Genomic DNA, 17942 nt, shown 5'->3' on the forward strand with positions numbered 1-17942 from the left:
TTAATATATATTATAATTATATATACTTATATATGTATGTGTGTGTGTGTGTGTTTATTCGCTAACTATACAGCATATTCTAATGAGCAAATCAGGTTTGTTTTTTAATGTAAAACCTTAATCTCAAAATAAACTACGAACTACAGTAAAGTTGTATTTTGCTCTGAAATGTAAGCAGCATAATATCTACAGCAATGGGGAAATACCGGAAAATTGTAATTAAAGATATACCTGACTGGAGTAAATGTCCGTCATTGCATATTGTATGATATAATGTTTTTTGTCAATAGCATAATTTAACATTATATTTTGTTATATATTATGATATTTTAAACACTGAAGAGTCACTTAGGTATGTTCATGTCAGTATTTATTGTGCTTTGATTACATTACAATAATTATTAAAGCACGTCATTATGAGGGATAGTAGAACATTCATTGTATTCTGGTTGTGTAATGTTCTAGCTGAATAGGAAAGGTGATATGAACCCAATGTAATACAGTATAAACATGTCTACAATGGGGAAAAAGGTCAAAAATACATGTGTTTTACTTGTATTAGGAAAACGCTATCTTTGAATACTATGTCTAATAAATGGAATTCTCAGTTACATGTTATTACAAATATATATGGAGTTTGAGCCCCAATCATGTGGAATAAATTGACATGTAAATTCATATTAAACCATATCAACAACAACAAAAAGCAGCTAGAACTAACATGAAACATCTGTGATCCCACCTGGATAGTTCCCATAAGGCACCTAAATCTGTTATCTGTTCTGCATTACATCATTTGATTAGAGGAGTGAATCTCAGTTTAAGGAGGCTGTATGTATCCTAAATATTTTAATAATTTTATCATTTGCTTCAGCTTTTTCAAATGATTTGTCCTTAAATTTTCCACTGAAACACACAGTCATCTCAGTTTTAATCTTGATTTCTTCTTCCGTACAAACAGTCCAAGGTGCTTTCAGCAGTAATGGACAGGTGTGAATGGACCAGTAAGATATTTACAGAAAAAAATCTTGATAAAATAAACCATTGTTTAGCAACATCACTTTGAGGATCAACATACAAAATGTATTTTTCTATCATATTATAACATATTATACAAGACAACATATGTAATTCTTTACAGAAAACCAGAAGCATCTACTGACTTGTCATGAAAAATAGAATGCCATTTTGGCCACATTTAGCACATGTTTTATGTTGTATCTCTTAATAAATGTTCAAATTGACAGAACAGGCGAGGAAAGCCACTTTTTACATCATATCTATATGCAGAGATGACTCATTCTGGAAGAAACATGGAGGAAGTGAGTATTTCTCTGCACTACAACTGTACAAATGGGTAATTGTGCAGACAAGACTCATGTTTGACAGCAAACTGACATGTCTGTAACTAAGCAGCTGTAAGAGTTTGACTTATAGGCTTGACAATATCATCAATATCTAAACAACCTCAACCAAAATATACACGGTGCTTGCACTGTGTTCATTGGATAAGTTTACATTTCGTCATATCTAACGTTTTTGGGCTCTTTAGCGGCTTGACTTCCTTTCAGAGTCAGTTTTGAAGGGCGCCTCCAAAAAGTAACAAACACCAGGGATGTCTTCTGGGAAGTTGGCCGGAAGCTCCTGTCGACTCCTTGGGACAAAGACAAACTCTGGCCGATCCTTTAGCAATCTGGGACACAAAGCACACAAATAAAACATGACTCTAAAAACAATGTGGCAAATTATTTCACACAAGAGGAAACCCAGTGCTGTTGTAAAAGTAAAAATTCCTGCCTAAAGCATTGTTGTTGTTTTTATCTCTACAACTACTTCTGGAAACATACAATATCATACTGTATTGACAATTCTGACATTTGCTTGTTTTTTCTGTCTTTCAGTCAAAGAAACTGTTTTAGAGGAGAGTTATGCAGACTTTATTTGTAACCTGGATTGGCTATGTTACTTCACCTGTGGGTTGTCGGGCTGATGTGGATTTTACTCGGCAGGCTGCAGGATTCAAACTTGTTGGCCATTGTGACATTGTTCCCGAAAAGGCAGTAACGAGGCATCCTCACCCCAACCACACCAGCCAGTACAGAACCAGTGTGGAGGCCAATACGCATCTGAGGGAAAATGGATCATTCAACATGATTCAGGCTTCTGCTTGTCTTTTATTCTGCTGGAGTGTATGGAAGCCTTTCACTCCACATTGTAACAATATATGATTGTAGTTTTGGCACTGGCACAAATACAGATCCTGTATTTCTTCAGGCATCTGTTTTTACTTTTAATTTTTAATTTGTACTTTTCCGTGAAAAGTTAAATTCACCTTCATTAATCACAAATTGTCTCATTTTTAAAGGTACCCTGCAGAGCTTTTGACCACGAGTAGAGCTACGAAGTTCGAAGGGTCCCGGTTTTGTTTGTATCATGCGTGGAAATGACAACGCACATCCTGCCTTCCCTTTCACGCTAATATGCTCATCAACAGTTGGGGGGGGGGGGGGGGGGGGTAATGTGCAAACAATTGTAATATAAATATATATATATATATATATATATATATATATATATATATATATATATATATATATATATAATAATATAAATTACTTTTAATACTTTCTGAATCCATCAGCTACTGTCGATACATGATTTTGAAAATGAACTGTTTTCCTCTATCATCCATAGAATAATCATTAATTAAAAGACCAATGTTGGTGCCAAGTACCATCGAGGTTTCATTACATGAATATAAGTTTACAAAACGTTTTTTAGATTAGAATTTTATAAAAACAAACATCTTAAAATGTAACCGTATATGCCACAAATGTACTATCTATTATGCATGCATTATTAAGAACAAAACATCTCAACTAAAGACACCATACTTATTTATGGCTTCACATTTGCATTGAATGGGGAACTGATTTCCCAACTTTAATGATGTTTTTGGCATCAAAGACAAAGTCATGTAATTTGCCTTTTGGTTAATGTTATGTTAAATTCTATAATAGATAATTACAAGACTTGAAAACCTGTTCACTAAGAGAAACTACTCCGGTGGAGTAGGGATAGTTACTTTTAAAATGGAAGGCTTTTCTTTGTAAACCTAGAGTATATGAAAAGGCTTGTTAGAAGTTACATAAAGTTGATAAATGAGTATTTTGTTAATCAATTCTTCACCCATACCTGTATTGGTTCTCCAGTTGGCGTCATAACTTCATTTGAAAGCTCCATCATCTTTAAGGCCATGAGTGCAATTTGGACAGCATGAGTCCCGCTCTCCTTGTGTAGGCCACCAGCTACACAGTAGGCATCACCAATTGTCTCCACCTGAATACAGTAGACCATTAAAAACTAATAAGACAATAAACCTTGAGCAAACTCACAAATGTGAAGAAGACGTTCATCAAAATCTCTTCGCAATCTGACTTGCTCTACATCGTGCAGCAGAAGACAAAAAAACTGAGGAGTAATAAAACTTAAATTATAATAGTACTTGATCCCTGGTTATATTAAAAAGTCCAAGGGGATTTTTGTCTTCTTCTTCTTCTACTCTGTACCTGTAAATCTTGACGGGAGAGCACTAAACAGCTCTGTGACAGATACAGAGTGAGACTATTTTTAGGCTAATACATGTGGAGTGGAAACAGGGTCCTGAAAGAACCTCTGACTTCCTAGCGTTTTACGAGATATTTGTCAAACATGCTGCTCTTTCTGTTATGCTTCCATGACACCTTGATTACATTATCCAACCTCCCTGTAGATTAGCAGCCTTTGGCAGACACCAAAGTAGTTGGTTGAGCTTTAGTCTCAGTATGTTTTTTTTAACTTGTTGAGGAATAGTGTATTATTTTTTTGTTTTTTTTAAAGTGTTATGTGAAGGCAAATTATTTAACTTTATTTATCTGTGAGCTACTGTAGTTTGTGAATTCTTAACGTTTTTATATAGGTTTTTGTGCCAGCTAGGTACCTTTGAAAAACGACCATTAAAAGTAAGTTTATGTGTTTCTAATGAGCTGTAAGGCCATAGCTACTGGACCCTTAAGGACGCTGTCCTTTATAATGCTTCTGGTAATTTGAGGGGTTTTGAGGCTGATTCTGGTAATTTCTTGGTCACAATCTATGAGAACATAAATATCACAATATCAGAAGATTGTATTGTGTATCTCCCATCACAATTACATACCAGGCGGTGCAGAGATGGCATTAGAAAAAACATTTGGGGAGGACACATTTACAAATAATATAATTGACTGTTAACTGTTAATTAATTAATAAAATAAAATGTATTAAATATAATTGATTTAAATACACTGGCAACAGGGTATCTAAACAATTTGATACAAACTGATTTGGCAAAACATTTAGAAGAAAATAATATTTAAAAGGGAGTACATTTCATTTTAATGTAGTAAATTGCCTAAAAGTATTGTTACTTAGATTGAATTGAAAAATATACTGAATGTTAAATGTAAAATGTTAAAATACATTTTAACATTTTGTTGCAAAAGTGTATAATTATAACTTTCTAATGTCAGCTACTTCTGAATTGTCTTATATATTCTAAACAGAGCAGTTGCAATAGATAAAAAGAAAAAAGCATAGGTTAAAGGGTTAACTTTGACATCAGCTCTTACAAAACAAAATAATGCTCCTTTATTCCAGTAACTTACCTTATAAACATCAAGCTCTCCACACTCGTGGTCAAACCGGGTGTACAACTCACTGAGCATGGTTATCACTTGCATCGGGGTACAGCGCGAGCAAACAGCAGTGAAGCCTACAATGTCAGAGAAGAGCATTGTGACTCGGTCAAACTTCTTGGCCCGCACCGTTTGGCCCTGCCACAGCTGCTGTGCCACCGTTCCGGGGAAGATGGAGAAGAGGAGGTCAACTGTCTTCTTCTTCTCCTCCTCCAGTGCCTGGTGAGCGTGCTCCAAGGCTGCCTTGGCCTTCCCCAGACGCTTCTTCAAACCATCCTGGGCTTTGGCCTGTTCACCCACCAGCACTACATCACGCAGTGCGTTATGAATAGGGATGTCTGACAGGTAGAGGCCGCGGCCTGTTAGCTCCTCCAGCTTGTCCACACACGGTGAGCCTAAGAACAAGATGACGTTGGACTCTGAAACATAGATCATCTGACCCTTGAGGTCCATGAGCTGAAACAAAATCAAATCAAATGATGATAAATTTTCATTTTTCCACCAGCCGTCAGTCACAACAATAAACAATGTCAAAAGGGTTATTTATGTTCCAGTGGATAAAAATAAATCCCATCTAACCTAAGTCAATTATGTACTTGTCCCAACAACTATTGGAAGGATTGCCATTCAATTTTGTACAGACATTCATGATTCCCAGAGGATAAAACCTTCTGATTTTTTGGATCTGCAGACTTTTCCTTTAGGGTGACACTTTAGGGTGACCACCTTGGTGATCTCCTGACCTTTCATCGAGCACCATTATGAGGTCAAAGTTTAATTTCTCCAGTACTTTGGCTCGAAATAAATGACATTTCAATCAACATCAACTGTCTACACCTAACCTTAACATTAGCATGCCAATACCTAAACTAAGATAGTTAACATGGCACACATTGTGACATCATCATCAGTGTTTAGTACTGACTTTAATGATAAATAATACAGGAGCAATTACACACCTACTAATTCTTCATATAGTAACTGGAAGTATTTAAGGATTCAGTATTGAAACCAAAAACTATTTTGAGGCAAATACTTGCTACTTTTCCTCTTTTTTTCTTATTATTCTAACACCCTGATGTGTTAGTTATAAAATGTACTTCACCACGACTGCAAAAGATCACTGATATTTTTTTACCTTAACTTGTATCACACTTTCTCACATAGCCACACTCACATAATGACAGTAGAATGTGCATTTCAGTCAGTAAGTCATGTGTGTGAGTACTGGACTTGTCACCTGAATAATACATCATGAACCCCGGATGCAAGAGACTGAGACTTCCTGATATTTACCTGTTTTAATGGCACTCTGTAGCTATAGTCAAATTAGCGCTGGAAGACTTTTGTTATAGTAAATAGAAGCATCACTGGCTGAATGTTATTATACTACTGCCATGTTTACTCACTGATATATATTTTTTTCTCATTGAGAAGACCAATTGCTGTGCAACCTCACATAACTAGCATGAGCATGGCTGTGCCTTTGATGGATGAAATGGTTTGACATTTGCTTCTGATCTCCGTTGGGGGTATAATGTTGATCTCTGCCTCAGGCCAAGTGCACCGAGTACAACACTAATAAGCTCTGCTGCTTATAAATAGCATCATTTTTTCTTTCTACTTTAGTATCAAGACAATGACCAGAGGACATGTTCCGCCTCATTATCTCCCAGACAGGTTGACATACCTTCCCTGTGTTATCTGCGATGGAGACTCCATGATTGATCCGAATGATAAACTGTGTGTTTAGCATGGTCAGAATACCTTGAAAGCTACATTTGATCTGGGGAGAGACAATAGAAAATTGTTCTTGGAAGGTAGAGGACCGCCTCAGTCCGTCCTTCCTGAGCAGCCTCTTCCTGAGCCCGTGTCCTATTTGTACCAGAACCAAGTCCTGGTCCAAGATCAGATGGAAAGGGAAGATGGTGGAGAACAGAGAGGTAGGAAGGGTTCCAGCTGAGGTAGCCCGCAGCGGACTGGGGCTCAGATGTTTAGCATCCTTTACCACAACTGTGTACAGAAGACTAGACTCCGTGCTGGACTGCAAGATGCTGTCTTTAGCCCCACTGGGGTCCATCAACACATCCACAGTGGAGTGATACAGCAGGCGGGCAGCAGCTTTGATGACTCCAGGGAAGAAGAGCTCAGTGGTCGGGTCGGGGTTGAAGAAATAGACAGTAAGCAGACCTGCATCCTTGTCTAAGCACAGTACCGAAGATTGGTTTACACAATCCTCTCTGTCCGGGTTGGGCGGCGTGCTGCTCTGTTTCAACAAGACATTGAAGCTGTTGAGGAAGTCGTGGAGAGCTCCCCCCACCACCCTCAAAATGTGTCCGTCCTCCTCATAACACATGTTGAAGAGCTCCTCGCCAAGAGCAACTTTCAAAGCCTCCATCTGGATTTCTGGTCGGACAGATGAAAGGAAGCAGGTGAAGATGTGAAGCCCACAAATACCGTATTTGAAATTCATTCATTTCAGATTTGGTATTACCTGTTTTGGTTGAGTACATGTTCATCATTTCCACTAAATGTTCCGGCTCATCAGTGCAACTGTGACAGTCTGTACACGAAACTATTGGACTGCGAAACACAAATATCAAAGTCAGACATAAATCACCCAGTGGACCATATTTTGTTCAAAATATCTGACTATAGTCCCAACTACCTTTAATTTTTATTATCAGATAATCCGTCAAACATGTTCGATGTTTGAAGATATTCTGTTAAAATAAATGACCAAAGAAAGAGCTGCAAATTATCTCATTTGAGAATCTGCAATGATCCTAATGTTTCAATTGATACTTTAATTATCTGCTTGACATTTTTGATAATACTGTGATTTTCAGCAGATTTTTAAGGGACTCTCTACCTCCAGCTATAGCATCATGCATACACCTTATCGTCAGTCAAAATACATTTGTAAGGGATATTGATGTAAACAGAAATCCAAATAATGCAGTCTCGTCTTATTTTGATTGGGGATGCAAGATATCTGCAGCAGCAGTAATTCAAGCAGTCTAAGATGAGTAGTGTAGTTATTATGGTGGCAGTTGTATTTAAAACACACATTACCTTTCAGAGTCCCTGGTTTGATCTGATAGTTTCATCATTCGTTGGAGGGCCGTGTGCAGCCTTTGAAACTGTATGACAAAGTGTTCAGCTAGTTAAAGGGCATCGTCTGGCAAAGACTGAACAGCAGCTTGAAACGCAGGAACGCCCACAAATAATATTGTTTTTTAAAGCAGGAATGTCTTTATCTCAGTAATGATGTCTGCGCGTCGGGGCAGACATGCGACAAACACACACCTGCAGTTAAGCTGTTTTTTCTTCTTCATAAACACATGTGAAACATACTGTAGTTATTGCATGATGTGAATATCAATAAATTAAACTCACCTCGGGACATACCAATTTTCGTATGCTCTCCCCAAGTGTATGCAGGTTAACTTTGGCTCTGCTTGTCTTCTGTTGAGGTAGATCCTCACCTATCTTTCCGTGCACGTCCTTAGAAATAGGCAATAAATCCGCTGCGTCAGTTGAGCGCTCCTCAAAGTCTCCGAGCTCATTATTGTTGGCGCCGCTGGAGAATGGGCATTCTCCAGATATCTTCAGCTCTTTCAGCTTCGCGCAGAACATCTCCCCTGCTGTATAATCTCCTGTCTCTGCAGTTATTATCTAATTTCGGAGGGAGACAGTCCTGATCGAGCAGCTGCGGTCTCTGGGAGAAATTCCATCATCTGTTGTGCTCATCCAAGGCACCTTTTTCCTAGCGACCCGCTGATTCAAATGATCAGCACCAAAACCAGAGACCACATACAATATTCATTGAAATCTGCACGGGCAAATGATGGCAGGGAACTATCATTGCCAAAAGCCAATGAGAAACTGGAGAAAAAAGAGCAGTAGGCCAATCCATGTGCACATGGGGCTGGTGTCGCTGAACAACCTATCAGCAATGAGAACTTATTTCCAGGCGACTCATCGCATGCAGTGGACTTTTTTTTCATTTAGATTAGCCTATTGAATGGTACCCATCATACCAGACTGGTCAACGAACACTCATTATATTCACGTGGGAGTTCTAGTGTGTGTGCCTGTGCTGCTCAATGGTTTGTTTGTAGACTTTATGATGATATTGTTTTCCACATTTCTACAGAACTGTCTATATTTAAAATCTGTATTGTACATGATTTTATCTAATTATTTAAATAATATAGACTTACTTTATCTCTGCTCTTCTCTCTCTCACACACGCTTGCATGTACACACACACACACATGCACACACACACACACACACACACACACACACACACACACACACACACACACCTAAACATATATACTTACATTTCAACTTAACTGCTGTATTTCCCATGTAAAATACCAGTACATAGCCTGATGTTTAAGATTATAAATAGCAAGGTTCCCCCACCGCTTAGTGCTTTTTTGTTAAATACCTAGCTTCTCAAATGAGGTAGTCATAATGCACAGCTTTTTGATTGCTTCTTGAAACACAAAACATGTCCTATTCATCATCACTGATAATATTATTGTTATTTTGTAAGGCTGCAACTAACCATTTCATTGTCAATTAATTTACTGAATACTTTATCGCAGATCCTAAGGAGAAGTTTTTTTAAATTAGCTTAAACCCAAAGATGTTATGTTTACAATAGTATAAGACCATAAAGCCAGAGCCAAATCGTTTTGGGGATAATTTTTCCTTAAAAATGACTGAAAGGGAAACTCCACCAATTAACCCATCAAAATCTGTTTACAGGTCTTACTTTTCAATAAAGACATTTTCCTCACTAACATGTCTGTTGTCACAGAAAACACTGTTTAACTCTGACATGAAGCCGATTTGTTTTATATGAGAGCGTTAAGGAAATGATGATTAAAGACAACATGTTTCGAGTTCATTTATAAAACCCATGTCAAAAATAGATTTCATTGGCCATGATGAGCACCTTGTTTGGTCTGAAAAGAGCATTTTCATAGTCCAACATAATAAATCCATTTCAGTGCTTAAATAATGAACAGCTTTGTCATTTGGGAGTTTTCTCATTTCTTGCAGGATAACTCTGAATTAGCTGCTTACATTGGCAGTCATTCAACAAGGCCCATGCAGGATGTTTCAACCACAAGACAAAGTTTATATGTTAGAGAATAAAGGGGGGAATCCTTTCATAGGATCCAGGGTGGCCACCTTCAATGCAAGTCATTAAACTGCCATTTTGAGATGTGCAAGTTATTTTATCAGTGACACTTTAATGGTTCATTATGTTAAATGATGAGGTTGTGGTCATCAAAGTCTAAATATGGAAGCTTTAGGTGTGTGGTAGGCAAACAGACAAATCTGTCCCACTAACTAAATTTTACTGCATGAAGTTTTCCATAGTTTTTTTATACATAATTTTTCATATCTGTTGTATTTGTTTTATAAAACTGTGTAAATACAAGGCTTGTGTAAGTTAAGTAATATAACACCAAACAGTATATGCTGTATGTAGTACAAGTAACATTGTTATTTTTGTTAATGAAGACTTTTTTAATTCCTTTTTCCGTGCTCTCTCTCTTCCCCAAATTGCTGACTTTCTTTTTTTTATTGGAACAACAACCACCAATGTTGAGGTCATGCGCTGGAAAGAGACTCCACCTTGAAACCATGAGCAAATTAATCAAATTATAAATATTACTTATTTCCATATAATGAATGTGCTTTTGTAATGTGAGTTTCCATGGTTGCTGCCATATTCAGTCACTCGTTCAAAGATCATAAAATGTTGTTTATGATAAGCAGAGAGAGATAGCTAATCTCATCACAAATCAAGCCCAGCGCACTAAATCTACAGGAACTCAGCCATGAATTCAGACAGTTAAAATGTATATATTTGAGCTGCACTTAGTTTAACAAGAAAGAAACCTTCATTCAGGCAGATGGCAACATTCAGGCACATAAAGCACTTTAATAGATACTTACAGTAAACCTTTGGTAATGTTATGCACTCCGGCAGATTTAACAGTGGACCTTTTTGGGCGCAATTGGTCAAAACTGGTCCACCAAACTAATGAGCACAGAAGATAAACTCATGTTTTCTTCTCCGCATGTTCAAAATAACGGTCATTTCCAAAAATGTTTTGCAGCAATTTCGTCCGTATGCTCATAAGTGCTAATACTACAAACAAGTCATGTGCACTGAACTTGTTAAGTGTGTTTATTCAAATTTGACTGACAATCTACTACATTGAGAAGATTGATTTTAAATGCTTGTGTGAGATGGGCTGTTTGAGCTCCCTGTTCTCCTAACAAATCACTAATGATTGTATACAGAAGCTACAGAAGCAATATCAGAACAAAATAATGGCTGACCTAAAACTGACCTCATTTTCAACATGTGCTTTATTTGACTTTGTAATAAAGAAAACAAATAGTTATTACTTTTGAACATATTAAACAAGTGTAACAGGGCTGTAATGTGAATATGTTTCAGCAGGTCCTTTCATCTACAGATATCCATGAAGTTTACCCATAATTCATATGCTCAATGCTGTCCTTTGTTTGGTGAAAAGCAGTTCATTATGTACTGGTATCTGATTTGTCTACAAGTGCAGCGTTTCATGATGATTTTATTTTTCAGTTGTTAAGGTCAATGAGTTTTGGTGGTGAGGTTTGCTGCAAGCATAGTCGTTGGAAAGCTCCCACATGCGTAAGAGCTCCAGCATCTTTAACCCAGTGTCTGCTCACACTGCCTGGCCGAGCATGCATGGCTGCCATGTTACAGCCTGAGGAAAACAATGCACTAAGAAACAGGGTTTTATGTATGTTATATTACTTGTTTCTCTTTGCACTCTGCTTGCATTATATATCATTGTATTAAACAAAGTACATTTTAAATCCATATAAATAGCTTAACAATAGGATAAAAAAACAAGAATGTTCACGCATGTTTTCAAGTCGGATGACACAGGCATTGATGCTGGAATAATCAGATATAGTATGCCTCACTCATTCCTAGTAGAGCAGAACCAGCATTGAGATACACACAGGAAATGTTACAGTGCACTCATTCGCAATGAGCTTGATTAAGCGACAGCGTCAATCGAATAGTTTTCATTAGGATTGTTATACATTATTAATATTATTATTAGAAGTAGTAGCACCAAATGTAGGTTCAACCTATTCCCACTGTGAAGTGCTCAACATTGTGCCATACCTATAAAGACTTGTCTCTCCGTTGTTTGCTCATATCATGTGACATGCTCTACAGGCCTCAAGTGTATTCAGTCTGTGCATTCTGTTAATATGGAAACACAGTATTTTATCACAACACTGTTTTTCGTAATTATCTGTTCACGCAAATGTCGGCAGACAATTGAAAATGTTCAATAAAAACTAAAACTACCATGACACACGTTGCAAAAGGACAGAATGGGGAAAAACAATGCATCTCTACTAAGAAGAGGATGTCACCCCAGTGTAACCCAGTAGTGCTATCAATAACGAGTCACCATGAATGCGACCTAAATGGGTGGGGCCAGTGTGGTCCAATAGAATGCAGCAGCCAGAGACACGTTGCAACAGACATGTCAGCCTCCACAGCGTAGAAAACAGCAGCTAGCTTCGTGATTGACTCCACTATGGTAAGTTTGTTTACAGATACATTATCTTTTCCTATTCAGCTTTATGTTTTAGCAGCTGACCTACAGCCGACAGCGGCTCCTCACTTCCGTGTTTGTAGTCTACATTAACGTTATAAACACTGCTTGGTTCTCTAACACTATTTACTTTTCTTGTGTCATGTCAGGTTGTTGCGGACTCGCAGTCCTCCGACACAGGGACCATCCTTCGTGTCAGAGGGCCGCTGGAGTTCAAATGTCACCTGGACAGCACAGATGGTATGTTCAGAGAATTTTTTTTGCTGCTATATATTTTAATATTCAAGTTGGATACCACACTGTTTAATATGGAGCAGTTTAAGTCGTACTAGCATGGTGTCAGTACCTATAGTGCTTTCCTGTGTCTTTTATAATTTCTATATTACCAAAATGAGATACATCTACACATAAAGGAAAGTCTCTACAACCCCAATATGTAACTTACCTAAAACTACCTGCAGGGCCTTGGGCATAGTTTTAGTATTACTGAGTCTGAAATCCTTCAGTGCAATCCCTGAATACATTTTGATTGGACACCAAAAGAAGTTCTATATAAAAATGCTGCTATGTTTAATGGTGCACATTTGATTTCCCTCCACGATTGCCATAATGCTGTTTCAAAGCCTTTCCGATAATGCCAGGAATATAATTTTTCTGGAATTGGAAATCCCATTATTTTGATTTTCATTGTTTTCTTAAACGGCTACCATTGATCATTTTAACTAACTAACTTGAATGTAGTAATTGGTAATGGACTGATATTCTCTATCTGTCTTTCAGCACGGCTCATGCACAAAGTCATCTCAAGAACATTCGAGACGCTTCAATCTCAGGTGAAATCTGAATCATGTGTTCTCACAGTCTGTGACAGTCCTGTTATTATTTGGCCAAACAGAGGTGTTTACGCAATACCTGAAGAAATAACGCCAAACACACTATGTGAAGATATACATCAATGGATTCAGTAAGTACTTTTTAAAATATTTTCTTTTTTGTCTGAAATCCTCAACTTTTTGTTTCTTTGTCTGAATTCACATTAACGTTTTTATTTATTTCAGGTCAGATGAACAAGAGGCTGCTGGCAAGAGATCTGCAAAAAAGAAAAGCAAAAAAAGTTCAGCAGCAGTATGTACACGTTATACTTATTAAGATGTTTTTTTTTCTTCTCATTAACTGTACCAATAGTATATGAACCACTAGGTATCTGCTTCAACATCTTAGCAGTGTTTTGTATTTTAGATGTAATCCAAGTAGGACTGCAGCATTTATTTTCTTAATAAATCAATCTTCTGATTATTTTCTCAGTCAATTGACTAATTGCTTGGTTTGTAAAGTGTGAAAACCACAGTTTTCAGTTTCCTAGAGCTAAAGAAAATACTCATATGAGAAATTAGAACCCGTTATTATTTTAGCTTTTTTTGACAATTCAATGACATAATCAATTCAATTATAATAGTTATAATAGTTGCAGGTTAATTATCTGTCGGTTGATTGTTTGATTAATTGTTTCACCTAATAATTTTCACGTATGCCTTATTGACTTTATGGTTCCTGAGCTTGAATGTAAATTCCTCTTTCTCATTCAGAGTGTCATTAACCTTCGTCTGATGATGGAGGCGACAAAGACAGGCCGCCCCCTTTCAGCCCCGATCCTCAGCAGAACAGTCCATAAATCCCACTTCCTGTCTACAACTTTTCCTGTGGACTGCGTCGTCCGTACCACCGTCAATGAAACAATCAAAGAGTATGTTTTATATTACTAACCAAGCTCTGAAACCTCACTGAATCAATGTGAGTAATCTTGAACTCACCATCACCAGCTGCTACCATGAATATTTTGCTCACTTGTGAAAGATTTTTCTTCTGGCCTTGCAGTGCCTTTGAACGCCTGTTGGAGGCGCTAACTCATCAGCTGTGTGAGATGGAGAAAGTGACCTTGCAACACATTAAGGGGACCACGCTGCTGGTACCTCAACCGCTCCACTTCCTCCTTCCAGAGCCAAAAGGGCTAGTGACCGTGGTTTACCCTGCAGGAGTGCCTGACAGCCAACTGGAGACGCAACGTAAGGTAAGACTCAAAAACAGAGAGTCTTTAAATTCCCAAATAAAAAGGCCACATGGAGCATAGAGGGGAATCCTCAGGTTCAGGCTATGGATCCAACTCCTGCATGAAACACTGATGTTATTAAAGCATGGAATTGTCTTTGCTTAACTCCTGATTTATGTTCTTATTTTAAACATATTTGTTTTCATTTTATTGGACACAAACGCTGTCTAAGTAGGAACTGCATCAACAGTTTGAGCTACCTGATGACTGGCCCTATTTTAGAAGAGCCAATGCTTACCACTTTCCCAATGAGCCCTACAAAGATGGTTACCTCCGAAACCCTCATCTGGGCCTCACACATCCCACGCTGGACAATGGAAAGGTGTGTCTTATCACCAGATTAAAGTCTGTCACTATCTCCTCTTTTGAAGAACTCTGCATGGAATCGCAATCTTGTCTTCTCTAATGTGTGTCTTTTCTCAAGGTGTACTTGGTCCAGGGGTTCTACAGCTATCACCATTACATGCAGGACCATGTGGATGACAACGGCTGGGGCTGTGCTTATCGCTCCCTCCAGACCATCTGCTCCTGGTTCCAGCAGCAAGGCTTTGTAGAGCGGGCCGTGCCCACTCACAGAGAGATCCAACAGGTACAGTAGTGGTCCAGTAAATATGACTATAACAATAACATGGACATTTCCAAGTGGCCCCTTTCAATGGGCTCTCACCTTTTCAGGCTTTACTGGATGTTGGAGACAAACAGGCATCCTTTGTTGGATCACGCCAGTGGATCGGATCCATTGAGGTTCAGGTTGTTCTGAACCAGCTGCTTGGGGTCACTTCAAAGATCATGTTTGTGAGGTGTGTTGTAAGATGCCTATGGATAGCAACTTGTGTGATGATGGATTTATCTGATGTTAAATGCTTGTACTCTTTAGTCAAGGTTCTGAGCTGGCATCCAAAGGCAGAGAACTGGCCAACCACTTCCTTACTGATGGGACTCCCATCATGATTGGTAAGCTGGATGTCTGAAGGGTTTCGGAACGATTCCTAAACTATACTTTAAGCATTAAGACATGTAATTCAACTGGTACAGTGTTACCAAACTTTAAAACCAAAAATGTGTTTACATACCTTCACGTAATTGTACATACTCTTCAGACAAACAAAAACAATACATAAACTATAGCAACATGTAATTTATATCTGATTCGGAAAAAAAGTAGTAATTGTATCTAAATCCTACAAAGACATGCACATCTTAATTCCTTAGCACGAACACAGCCTGGGTAAAACCGTGGTAAAGGTTTTTCCTAAGATGAATACAAGCTTTCATGTTACTTTTTTCTGTGTTGCAGGGGGGGGAGTTTTAGCTCACACTATTCTAGGTGTGGCTTGGAGTGAGACCAGCGGGCAAATCCGCTATCTCATCCTAGATCCACATTACACAGGAGCAGAGGACTCGCAGGTTATTACAGACAAGGTAACTGTTACATCTCCACTGGCTGCATTTCTCTCTGTAAAGTACACCTTGTTACATACTGTGCTCTGATGAATGTGATATGAATGTTATCTTTCCCAGGGCTGGTGTGGCTGGAAAGGACCGGATTTTTGGGATCAGATTGCGTATTATAATCTGTGTCTTCCTCAGAGGCCAAAGGTCATCTGAGCTCTCACAACCTTTCAGACAGACATCATCTGACATTGGTAAAGCATTTGCAAAACGTTGGAGTGTCATTGCAAATTTGAGAATTTCTGTAATGATGTCAAATTTCTTGTAATTTACTTTTACGTTTTTGGTTGAATGCTACATAAATCATTGTCTTAGCAACAAAGGCACAACACAGGATGGTTGTTATTTGGTATTGAAAAGAGAAATGTATCATATCATGTCAGCAAATATGTTAATTATTTAATAATACAAAGGCTGGTGAAATATGTATACTAAAATGTCTCATTTCATTCAGTAATTATAAGACATCCAGGTCAACAGAGTTTTATTATTGCTGTGTTGTAAATAGACATATGGATGATCTTACAATTAATTCAAATGTACAGTTTATTCTGTCCTCAATTTTCCTTCATTCCTTATTAAATTTTCTTTTTATTTACACTAAATGATCAGCCGATTTGGCAATTTTTCAAGCGAAAATGCCAATGATTCCCTTATTCAAGCTTTACAGAATATAAGGATTGGATACTTTGTCATACATTACAGTAAATGGAATGTCTTTGGGTTTTAGACTGTTGGTTGAATGAATATTGTATTAATTTGTAAACGGAGAGATTTGTTGGTGAATAAATTATAATGAAATCCTCATTTAGCTGTGGAGGCCCTGGAAACATTTAAGGACCCCCAGGGGCCTTGGTCCCACTCTGAGAACTATTTGTGTCTGTTCCTGAATGCAGCCTGTCTGACACAGCAGATTAATAGAAAACAATCACTCCTTGTAATTGAGTTTTGACAGCCAGTCAGTTGTCAGAGTCAAATGGAAGCTTTTCTCTTCTCACTCGACATAATAAAATGTAGAATTTTCTAAAGTCTATCGAGATAAGACGGGACAGTTCATTTTCCAAAAACTTATTGTCACTCTTTGTGATTTCTTCTTCATGGACTGATTGTGTAGCTATGGGACTGCCACAGAAATAACCCCCACTCAATTCCCATCTCTCCCCATCCTGCATAGGCATGTAAATTCTATGACAGTGACCAGACACAGGTTTATACGATAGATTCACCCAAGACCTATTGTCCTAGGACATTGGCATTTCATTAGTGTGTGTCACTTCTAGGTCTAACAATGTTATTAAGAGAAAACCCGTGACAAATTTTAATGTCAGGGGACGCGCCTTTCAGATAATCCCCTTTCTTGTTAATGGGTATGCACTAGGGGGAGCAGTTACTTTGGCATAATAGAGCCCAAAGGAAAAACTAAATAGCCTCTTGTCTATTCCTCTATCAATTCTAATTATTGATGTGTTTAAGTTGTTTAAACCTTTAGCTGAAAAAGACAAAGTACTGCACTGTGATTTATTTTCATTTGAATTCTCTGTAAGATTATGTACTGTGAATATATGGGGCTGTTGACAAGCTGTTCAGTAACCAAATTTGATCAATATACTAATGTCACCCAAAAATGAGAAAAAGTAAGTACTGCACAAGTAAAGAAACATATAAAATAGACATTTACAATAAAACATATATTTTAAAAATCTAATATAAATACGTGCAATATTTAATATAGTTAATCCGCAAAGCTACAATAACTGCTTGAAAAGGGAGTGAACGGATGTTGTTGCTGGCAATTTGCGACCTCACCACTAAATCTCACACACTGTTCCTTTTAAACAAGGCTACTTTAGCCTAAAATATGTCAACAAGGCAGGTAACTCTAACTGTTATATTTACCAATCCTCAATTAAAATAAAAAAACAAACACAATTTATGTAACTAAATACTGTATGCTCTATGAACATTAAAGGTGAAGGAATTAATTTAGTAGTTCCTGGAACTACCTGA

The 17942-nt window shown here is 37.8% G+C and overlaps 2 protein-coding genes across 2 annotated transcripts; one reads left to right on the forward strand and one right to left on the reverse strand.

Moving 5' to 3' along the window:
• Positions 1-1967: 1967 nt before the first annotated feature.
• gucy1a1 (guanylate cyclase 1 soluble subunit alpha 1) lies at positions 1968-8351 on the reverse strand. The gene is made up of 6 exons (XM_034536702.1): positions 8112-8351; positions 7785-7855; positions 6403-7144; positions 4683-5168; positions 3196-3339; positions 1968-2126 (listed from the first exon to the last, which is right to left on the reverse strand). Exons 1-6 carry the CDS (start codon positions 8349-8351, stop codon positions 1968-1970), a joined length of 1842 nt encoding a protein of 613 aa, XP_034392593.1.
• A 3885-nt stretch (positions 8352-12236) lies between these two features.
• Positions 12237-16808, forward strand: ufsp2 (ufm1-specific peptidase 2). The gene is made up of 12 exons (XM_034544881.1): positions 12237-12361; positions 12526-12616; positions 13157-13340; positions 13435-13501; positions 13963-14120; positions 14252-14444; positions 14659-14805; positions 14908-15072; positions 15159-15283; positions 15361-15437; positions 15781-15905; positions 16005-16808. Exons 1-12 carry the CDS (start codon positions 12359-12361, stop codon positions 16089-16091), a joined length of 1422 nt encoding a protein of 473 aa, XP_034400772.1. The 5' UTR covers positions 12237-12358; the 3' UTR covers positions 16092-16808.
• The last annotated feature ends 1134 nt before the right edge of the window (positions 16809-17942 follow it).

Source organism: Cyclopterus lumpus, chromosome 1 (assembly GCF_009769545.1).
Source record: "Cyclopterus lumpus isolate fCycLum1 chromosome 1, fCycLum1.pri, whole genome shotgun sequence".
Taxonomy (NCBI): Eukaryota; Metazoa; Chordata; class Actinopteri; order Perciformes; family Cyclopteridae; genus Cyclopterus; species Cyclopterus lumpus.